The sequence below is a fragment of the Juglans regia genome, chromosome 1, assembly GCF_001411555.2.
Source record: "Juglans regia cultivar Chandler chromosome 1, Walnut 2.0, whole genome shotgun sequence".
In the NCBI taxonomy this organism is placed as follows: domain Eukaryota; kingdom Viridiplantae; phylum Streptophyta; class Magnoliopsida; order Fagales; family Juglandaceae; genus Juglans; species Juglans regia.
The window spans coordinates 42,598,860-42,610,030 of record NC_049901.1 but is presented as its reverse complement, the minus strand read 5'-3'; the positions used below and the strand labels follow the sequence as shown (position 1 = coordinate 42,610,030).

General features: G+C 38.1%; 2 protein-coding genes across 2 annotated transcripts; one reads left to right on the top strand and one right to left on the bottom strand.

Annotated features, from left to right (window-relative positions):
* Nucleotides 1–274: 274 nt before the first annotated feature.
* On the bottom strand, nt 275–818 carry LOC108996058 (40S ribosomal protein S13-like). The gene has a single exon (XM_035682809.1). It carries the CDS (start codon nt 792–794, stop codon nt 339–341), a length of 456 nt encoding a protein of 151 aa, XP_035538702.1. The 5' UTR covers nt 795–818; the 3' UTR covers nt 275–338.
* Nucleotides 819–5,663: 4,845 nt separating this feature from the next.
* LOC108995932 lies at nt 5,664–6,251 on the top strand. Its single transcript, XM_018971607.1, has one exon. The coding sequence runs from the start codon at nt 5,664–5,666 to the stop codon at nt 6,249–6,251; it is 588 nt and encodes a 195-aa protein (XP_018827152.1).
* The last annotated feature ends 4,920 nt before the right edge of the window (nt 6,252–11,171 follow it).

Below are 11,171 nucleotides of genomic sequence, written 5' to 3'. Positions count from 1 at the left end.
ATTTCACTACAAAAAAAAGCCATCTGCCGGCATTTAAACTAATGGCATTATTTCACAGCAAAGCAAATGGTACTATTTTTGGTTCATTTTCTATATTAATAAATTAAAAGTAACGAGCTAATTAGCTCACTATTGAAATGCTATTTTTCATGGCAAGCATAATTTAAGTATTTTTTTTAATCAAATGCACTCAACTGCCAAATTGATCTACCATAACATTTATCCTGACAAAGTTCATTGAATCGAAATGTGACAAAAGAAACCATTGCAAACTGAAAGTTCCTCGTCCAAGAACACATCCATGGGAGCATCCAAACCTTTTCCAACCAACATTTTTTCTAAGCCACAAGAGTGCTGGCTGTGGTAGATTCATATTTCCATACACGTGGCAGCTTCTTCGTCTTCTTGTAGTAGCGAGCTAGGCGATGGATCCTGCTCTCAACCAAAATCAACCTAAACTTGGAATCTTTGTCTTTCATATTCCTCTCCAAATGCTTATGGATCGGGACTGCTTTCTTTATGAGGTGGTACAGATCCTCTGAATTTTCAGGAGCAAGTCCATGGACCTTCCATATATGCAAAATCTTGCTTCTAGTAACAGTCTTCACCAGAGCAATCCCATGAGAATCCCGAAGAATAACACCAATTTGAAATGGTGTCAGACCCTTCTTGGCAAATTTGCAGATGTTCTCCTCAACATCCTGATAAGAGATCTTCAGCCAGCTTGGTCGTGTCCTCTTGAAAGGGAGAGCAGAAGCCGAAATACCCTTACCTTGACTATGCACGCGACCCATGGTGACAACGAATGAGTGTCTCTGGCGCTCTAGTTGTGCCTCTCTTCGTGTTATGCTCAAAGAGAAATCCCAGGGGGAGAAAGAGGCTAGGGTTTTTACCGTCTTCCCATTTAAATAGACCCTCAACCATGCATGGAAGGCAAGGTGGAGGTAAAAGAAAATCAAAGATTTCTCAAACAAATTGCTAAGTTGGTACAAGAAAATGCTTTCGATTATATATAGACAGAATATTCTGATAGCGGTTCTCTTTAACTGAGGTATGATCATTTCACATAGAAAATATTTCATAGTGAAATTGTTGCCTAAATCCCCAGTCTACATGATTCATGGCCTTCATGCAATTTAAAACATAAATCAAAACATGAATCACTTTCTCTATGAAAAGCATCGAGTCATCCGACAGGAACTTAAGTTAAAGAGTCGCATCACTTCAGAAGGAAAATGTATGAATAATCTTGCCATTCTTCGTTAAAACATTTGAAACTTGAGCTACAATTTGATGTTCCTTGAACGCTTTGATGACACTAGAAATTGGATGAGCATCCAGTGGGCAGCCTATCTTGAGTATCCTCATAATTGAATCCTCTTGTCTTTGTCTCTGTTTCCGAGAAAAAAGATATTGGCTTTGTCCCTGTTTCAGGAATTTTAGAATGAAACAGTTGGAAGGAACACCTACCCAAATGTCTTAGAGAACATTCCCAAATTCAGTGCATCATGCCTTGAGAGACTTCATATTTGATACTTTTGGAAGTCTTTTCCAAAGTATTTTATGTTGTGTAAAAGGATTATCCCATAACCTAAAGCCGTATAGACATTAGACACATTCAAGATATTTTACGAGGAATGTCCGCTGCATGCTGGTCTAGCTGGGGCCTCCAGTCAAGATTCTTTTCCACATTCTTTGTTGTGCTTGGGCTACCTTTAGAACCATTTCGATCTTCTCTCTGATCAGTTTTCTTTTCCATTCAAAATATATGCCCGAAGAGAAAGCCAAGTTTCAGGAGTTGAATGCCCTTCCTCCGGTCCTGGGAAAGACACAGATCTAGCTAATTACTGCTGAAGTTATCCAGGTAATTCCTAGTTAAATGATGGTTGAACCGAAGAATCAAGTTCTTTTGTAGGGCTTATGAACAACATATCTTTCAAAAGTTTAGAAGTTAAAGTACCCTACCTCTTTATCATTTTTGAATTTGAGTACTTTAGCTAAATATACATTAACTATAAGTTGGCCTGGGGATTTCAATACAAATGCTAATGAGTTTATTGGAATTAACAAATTAACCCATGTAAGGTTTATATATATGAAATACAAGGGAACTAATTAACATATGAGAAAACCTGAATGCCGGTTCGGCTGTTGTTACTCAATAAACAGCCCTCCACGTTAGCCTACTATTTTTCATATTGTAGAGTTGCCTACACATGATCAACTCATCACAACCCAACCCTCCCGTGCCTCTATCATAGTATTCTTCTTCCACTCCATCCCAACCTGTAACTGAGATCTTGACCCCACACTCGTCCCCAGCGACAACTCAACCCCCGGAGCTCGACCTTGAAAGAAAAACTCACAGCCCTCTCATGTCCTCTTCCTCATCCAAACCAAAGTGGGATCTCGACCTCCCATTTTTCTGATTAGCTAAACAATAGGCAAATTGCAAGCTAAATCTTAAGTTCTTAGGACGCTCACCCTAGTTTCTCCTTCTGATTCCATAGGCACCTACTGTTCTTTGCCCAAATGTGAACAATGGATTAAAATATCACCTCAGTCTCAACAAGATCTATGCATGCCTCAAAACACTATGCTTTAAAAAGCAAGCCTTTTTCTCAAAGGAAAGCCCAGAGCTACATTGAAATAGCTGGAAAGGAATATAAGAATCAAATTTTCTCTTTCAACAGTGATTAATAACCACTGTAAATGAAAATATTTAAATATTTATTTTCTATTTGGAAGCTGAGAAATACGAAAAGAAATGGGAGACGGTCCAAATTACAATCTTGGAGGATTTTCATTGTTTATGAGATGAGCAAACAAAGCACTTTACAAACACTACTCTGTTACTCGTTTTTCTCAGCACCTAAAATCAAGCCAAGACTAAAAGCTTCCAAAAGTCAATGACCACTGTGCATATCGAATATTTAGAAGAACGCAATTCGTATTTCTCATTTTGCTTAGCAACCAAACCTTTCTATGCCGTCATTCACGGAGCTATGAAGTGGGGAAGGGGAAAGGGGTTTCAGTGGGGAAGGCCCAAAGGGGTACAGGTTCGAGGGTAGATGGTGGGGACGTCTTTTTCTCTTTTCGGTTTTAATCAACTTCGTGTTTGTGTATTGTACAATATCCATACTTTCTTACGTGTCAGATGGTTATTAGCGGGCTATTTATCTCTTATAAATAGTTGGGCTGTTCCGAAGCGCTTCTGTTAACATATATATGAAAAAAAATTCAAAACTTGAATAATATATGTGATCTTTAACGATACCCTAAAATTAAGGTTCTCTTGAGGATTGAAGCCCCCTTGTTAATCCACATACAAATTCTTTTTTGTAGCTTTACACAAATTAGTGGTCCTACTGACGAAAAGTCTTGAATTTTACAAAACAGTACTACTCTTGCCTCATCGAGACAAGCATGTTTTGCCCATCAAAAATGCATTTTCTTCTTCACAAAATTGTTCATTGCATCACTTTTTCATGCATGTGAAAGCGGGACTACTTTAGGATTCAAATCAAACCCAGTTTTGTCATTTAAGACCCATTCAATGTTTTAATCTCTTACTCTTAATAATAAAGAGTAAAACGATTCCCACATACTAAAAGTTGAAAATTCCAAGTCTTATATACAAGTTGGTGGATACACATGATATATATATATATATATATATATATATATACATATATACACCTCTATATCCTTCACAGATACTTGCATCAAGTTGGATATATTCATATATTTTGGCTTATAGAACTAGTGAGGGTTTAAAAATGCTTCCTGTAGTGATATCATTGCTTTTTCTAATGTGCATGAATGCAAATCAAGCTTGTCGAGTCTTGCATGGAGAAGAAAAAATACTATTGATGAACAAAATCCTTTTGTTAGGGTTGCAGCATAAAGCTCGAATCCCTCCATCTTCATTTAATTCAAGCACCGACATCCCATTACTAGCTTCAACAATCAGCCAAAGGGCCTTTACGAATTATTCCATGGCTCATTTGTTGTTGGAGTCACTCCAAAAGGGTGCTCCAATTAGTCCATTTGGGCCCAATCCGACGATACCACCTACCCTTACAAAAATCAATCAGAGGGCATTCGCAAGTCACGCAAAGGCTCATTTGCTAGGAACAATACTACAAAAGGATAATATTCCTCCATTTACACCCAATCCAAAAATCCCATGTCACATTTCAATAATTAGCCAAGGGGCCTTCGTAAGTCACTCAACGACTCTTATGCTAGGGACAATACTACAAAAGGGTCAAATTTGTACACCTGCGCCCAATTCGAGAATTCCACCTCACCCTTCAAAAATCAATCAGAGGGCATTCGCTAGTTACCCAAAGCCTCATTTGCTAGGGGCAATACTACAAATGGGTCATGTTCCTCCATCTGCGCCCAATTTGAGAATTTCATCTCGCCTTTCAACAATTAGTCAAAGGGCATTCACAAGTCACCCAAGGGTTCATTTGCTAGGGACAATACTACAAAAGGGTCATATTCCTCCATCTGTGCCCAATCCAAAAACTTCAAGTCGCCTTTCAACAATCAGCCAAAGGACCTTCGCAAGTCACTCAAGGGCTCATTTTCTCAGGTCAGTACTAAAAAAGGCTAATATTCCTCCATCTACGCTCAATCCGATCATCTCAGGCCAACTTTCAACAATAAGACAAAGGGCCTTTGCAAGTCATTCTATGGCTAGTCATTTGTTATTGGAGTCACTGCAGAAGGTCACTCCAATTAGACCATCTGTGCTCAATCCGACAATTCCACCTCGTCTTTCAACAATCAGTCAAAGGGCATTCACAAGTCACCCAATGGCTCATTTGCTAGGGACAATACTACAAAAGGGGCAATCCGAAAGTCCGACATCACATTTCAACAATCAGCCAAAACAATAACTATCATTAATAACAAGAATAAAGATATAAAAGCAAAATAAATAAAGAAATAAATAAAATAGAAAGAGAATCATGATGACCTATTAATCCAAAACGTTGTGGTACATTTTTTAATTCAGTAATGTACTTATTGTGAGAATAATAACAACAAAAAAGTTTGCTAGCTATTCTTTTTTGGTTTTTCTTTGTATTTTTGTTTGTTTGTATAATTAATCATTCATGCTGATTAATTACTATATACACACTCTATACACATATCCAAAAGAATATATGAAGTTGACGAGATTCTTTAGTAGCTAGCTAGCTTCTCGATCATTTCTTTTCGTTGTGCTTTATCAATCTTTTCATTTAGGAATTGAGCAGCTGTTTGCTTGTCCTTTTATTAAAGTTAGCAAACCCTATCATACAATTATAAACTACTAGATATAACGATCTCTCAAGGCAGATCAATCAAACGACAATCAACAAGATTCCTAACCCAAAATCATGCAGATATTCTCACCAAGAATAGTGCTACTAATTTCTATAATTAATGTAAATAGATAATGCAGCAGGATTCTAGCAAAAACTAATGTATATTCTTCTATAGTTAGATTGCTGTAATTCCTTAATATAGGCATGTACACTGTATAAATTATATACTCAACACATAAATTGAATTGAGAAGATTTCCATTGAAACACTCTCTCTACATTTCTTTACATGGTATCAAGAGACCACCACTCAAACGTGACTACGATCCCTTATTCCAACATGTCTTCTTCCCAAAATCCAAACAATCAACCTCTCTCCCCAACCGAAACACCACTGGTTGCTCTTAACATCACAACCCAAATCAATGAGAAATTAATCCCCTCCACCTTTCCACAATGGCGTGCCCAATTCGAAGCTCTTCTCATTGGGTACGACCTATTGGACTATGTCACTGGAGTTTCTGTGTGTCCATCATCTGATGACACTCCTGAATATGCCCTACAAAAAACCCATTGGGTTCAGCAAGACAAGTTGATTCTCAGTGCCATCCTTGCTTCAACCTCCACCACCATCACTCCTCTCATAGCTACCGCTAAAACATCCCATGAGACGTGGAAAAAATTGAATCATATGTATGCTAGTAGATCTCGAATGCAAGCTATGCAACTCAAGGAAGAAATTACCTTGATTCAAAAAGAAAATCGCTCGATTCCGGAGTATCTCCATGTCGTAAAGGCATTGGCTGATGAGATAGCTCTAATTGACCATCCCATATCTAACGATGATCTAACCCTTTACATCCTTAATGGTTTGGGTTCTGATTTCAGGGAAATAGTTGTACCAATCCGTGCGAGGGAGAAATTTTGACCTTCGAAGAGCTCCATGATCTTTTGGTAGGCCACAACAGCTATCGCTGGCTTCTAGAGACCGCCACTCAATAGCTTATGGTGTCGGCGAACTATGAGGATCACAAGACCAATTCTGGAAGTTCCTACCAGAAGAATCAAGGCATGCCCTCTGTTCTCACGCAACCAGAGCCAAAATAAATACTCACGGCCTCAAAACAAGTCCTCGGGCCGACCCAATAACAATCAGAAAAGATATCAGCCAAAATGTCAATTTTGTGACTAGATTGGTCACACGGCCAAGTCATGTCTCCAACTGAATCCTCATGCAGTCACTGCTAATTGTACCTCTACTTCCAATGTCACGGACAATAAATGGCTCATGGACTCTACTGCTTCTCATAATATCACTGGAGATCTCAACAATTTATCCATTCACTCAGAATATGATGGCACTGATGAACTTGTGCTTGGTGATAGTTAAGGTTTGGCTGTCTCACACATTGGATCCCTAACTTTAAAATCACCCAAAAAAAATTTTCATTCTCAAAGATGCACTTTGTGTCCCAAGCCTTTGCAAAAATATTATATCTGTGCACCACTTTAAATCTCAAAATAATGTGTTGATTGAATTTTAACCTTCTTATTTTCTTGTGAAGGACAAGATCCCGAATGTGGCCCTGGTAAGAGGTGCATGTAAAAATGGTGTCTACATTTTTCCGAAATCGTTGGTGGCATCTTCCTTCAAAATGGTTGCTAATGTGCATGAAAGAACCTCTGTTGATGGCTGGCACAAACGTCTTGGTTATCCGTCCTCCAAAATTGTTCACAATGTTGTTCATAATTTTTCGCTTCCAATCACAACAACTAAAGAGTCTCTTTTATGTACCTCATGTTCAATCAATAAAGTTCATCAACAACCATTTAGTTCTACTAGTCTCTCGAGTAAGGCACCCCTTGAACTAATTTATACCGATGTTTGGGGTTCCGCTCATTGTGGGTTTAGATGGCTCTATTACCTTCTTTTTATTGACCATCATACTAAATACATGTGATTTTATCTGATGGAAACAAAATCCGGGGTGGCAACAATTTTTCCATAATTCAAAACTCTTGTTGAAAACCAGATCCAATGCAAAATTAAAACCTTATACTCGGACAACGGGGGTGAATATGTGAGATTGAAATCATTTTTCTCTCTTCACGGCATATGTCATTTAACTGCCGCTCCACACACACCACAACAAAATGGTGTCTCTAAACGACGTCACCGTCATCTTGTGGAAACTGGGATCACATTGCTCCATGATGCAAATTTACCTCTCTCATATTGGCCACATGCTTTTCAAATGACCATGTACTTATAAATCGTCAACCCACCCCGTTACTCCAAAATAAATCCCCGTACCAGGCTCTCTTTGGACAACGACCAAATTTTCTCAAAATTATCTCAAATTGAGAAAATTTGGCTGTTTGTGTTACCCTCTCACCAAACCATACAACAAACACAAAATGGAGCCTAAATCCACACCCTGCATCTTCTTGGGCTATTCCCTCACTCAAAATGCCTACCGATCATCGATCCAAATACACGGCGTGTTTATATCTCAAGGCACGTCTTCCTTGATGAGGCCCAAAGCCCACAGACCGAAACCCATTCATCTTCAAGAACTACCCCCAACTCGAGTCTCTCACTAGTTCCAAATCCTTTTCTTGTTGCTATGCAGCCTGTCATGCTTTCTTTACCACCAGTCCCTTCAGTTGTTGCTCCAACCATGGTCACTGCAACTTCAGGTAATCCTCGTATCTCTACTTCCTCTGATTTATTCTCTCAATTGAATTTGGATTCTCAAGCTGCACACTTGGCACCTACAAACCCTAATTCCCTCAATCTGTTGTCTAACCCAAATCAAACCTCCACTCCCACCATACATCCTGACCTAGGCAATAGTTTTAACCACATTTCTGAACCTAAACCACAAAATCCCTCACGGACTCAACACCCATCCACCTCTCGAACCCACCACATGACCACTCGGTCTATGAACCAAATCTACAAACCAAAAAAATTTCACCGTCACCAAACATCCCTTACTCGAGACCATTGAACCCACATGTGTGAGTCAAGCAGTCTTTGAACCTCACGGGCATGAGGCTATGTCCCACGAACTCACTGCCCTCATGCGGCATGCGACATGGGAATTAGTACCTCATCCACTTCACTGCAATCCAGTAGGCTGTAAATGGGTCTTTAGAGTGAAGCGCAAACCTGATGGGTCAGTGGAGAGGTTTAAAGCCCATCTTGTGACTAAAGGGTACAACCAATGTCCAGGTGTTGACTATAAGGAGACTTTTAGTCCAATGGTTAAGCCATCCATGATTAGAACTGTTTTATCCATTGTTGTGATGAATGGTTAGGGTTTGAGGCAAATGGACATTAATAATGCATTCTTACATGGGGAACTTAGTGAAACAGTTTACAAGTTGTAACCCCCAGGCTTTAAAGATTTTACCAAACCTGATCATGTCTGTCAACTCCACAAGGCCATCTATGGTTTAAAATAGGTCCCTCGGGCGAGGTCCCTGGCCCTGAAAAATGCCCTACTTTAGCTTGGTTTTCAAAATTCAAAGGCAGACTCTTCATTGTTTATATATAAACATGACTCTATTATCTGTTATTTTTTGGTATACTTAGTGATTACTGGAAATACCTCCAAATTTGTGAGTTCCATTGTTGAACAATTTGGCCATAAATTTTCATTGAAGGATATGGGCTCCTTACATTATTTTTTAGGAGTGGAAGTTTTTCCTACTCAGGATGGAATCTTTCTTTCCCAACATAAGTATGTTTGTGATTTATTGTCTAATACAAACATGCTTGGTGCCAAAGATGTTTGCAATCCTCTCTCAACAAGCACACCTCTCAAACTCAATGATGGTACAACTTCTTTTGATAGCACTAAATACAGAAGAGTCATTGGTAGCTTACAATACCTCTCCCTCACTCGACCCGACATCTCATTCGCTGTGAATAAGTTGTCCTAATTCATGCACAAGCCCACTACAACCCACTGGACAACAACTAAAAGGCTACTACGCTACTTGTAGCAAACTATTTTCCATGATGTTAGGCTGACCCACAAGGCACATCCAACTCTCACAACTTTTTCAGATACTGATTGGGCTGGAAATTTTGATGATCACACCTCCACTTCAGCCTATATCAGCTTCCTAGGTTCCAATCCCATCTCATGGAGCTCAAAGAAACAACGTGCAGTGGCAAGATCATCAACAGAAGCTTAGTACAGGGCCCTTGCTAATGCAGCCTCTGAAACTGTTTGGATACATTCTCTTCTTCAAGAACTTGGTTTCAGGCTTCAATAAACTCCATCACTGCTGTGTGACAATCTTAGAGCTACACATCTTAGTTTCAATCCTGTTCAACATTCAAGGTTGAAACATATCCAAATAGACCTCCACTTTGTTCGAGATTTGGTTCAAAGAAGCGCACTTCAAGTCAGACATGTCCACACTCAAGACCAACTTGTTGATTTATTGACAAAACCTCTCTCAAGGCAGCGGACAGAACTACTTAGAAGTAAAATTGGACTTGCTAATAGAAGCCCACTTTTGAGGGGGTGTATCAAGGCAAATCAATCAAACGACAATCAATAAGATTCCTAGTCCAAAATCATGCGGATATTCTCATCAGGAATAGTGCTATTGATTTATATAATTAATTAATATAAATAGGTAGTGCAGCAGGATTCTAGCAAAAACTAATGCATATTCTTCTATATTTAGATTGCTGTAATTATTTAATTTAGGCATGTACTCTGTATAAATTATAAACTCGACACATCAATAGAATTGGGAAAATTTCCACTGAAACACTCTCTCTACATTTCTTTACACGATTAACCATGCACATATACTTGATCTGGTTCAAAATTATAAGTCAGCCAGCGCGCAGTACGTTTTTGCCTATTTTTGGAACGTTTTGCAAGGGTTTATATATTATATATATTGCTACCACAATGGAGTGTCCTAAAGAAACGCATGATCAGGGAAAATAGGCCCAAGTTTTTTTCGAAGATCTTGACATATATATTTATGTTTATTCAGCTCGTCAATGCATGGTACTTAACTATATCGTTTTAGGAAGGATCAATCGTCAAACAGACCCAAAACCCAAAACCAATCGTTTTTGTTTGCCACCTACAATCTAAAAGAATCAATATACTTTTTAATAGAATATACAATATTATTGCATAGAAAAAAAAAAAAAAAAAAATTTGCATTACACGGAAAAGACTTTCCCAAATCCTATTTTTGGACCGGATACCGTCGATCTACATTAATTACTACATGCATAATTTTAGGAATTTCTCATGAAGGGTATAATTTTAATACTTATGAAATTACTAATTGTCCCAAAACTTAAGTTGATAGATTTAATTATTCATACTATATTCTTAAGAATCTCTTTCACGTGTGGGTCAACTGTTTTCTTAATGACTAAGTCTAACATGTGAAATATTTAATTAAATGAGATAGAATTTAGAGTAAATGTTTAAATTTAGGACTCTGATACCATATGAAATTACCACTTATTTTAAAAAATTTAATAAAAATCAATTTAATTATTTATATTATTTTCTTAACCATATTTTGGGATGATAAACGGTTCAATCGAACCGAACGAACTGACCGTTTCGGTCCGAACCGAGACTTAAACCGGTCCAGTCCATATTTTAGAGAACCAAAAAGTTTCGGTCCGGTCCACGGTCCAGGGTTTTTCCGGACAGGACCGGACCGGACCGAATGAAATATAAAAAAAATATATATTTTTTTTTATATATTTTATATATAATAATTGTACAATTAACAATATAAATTTTTAAATATATTATTAATACTTGTTAATATTCTATAAATTAAC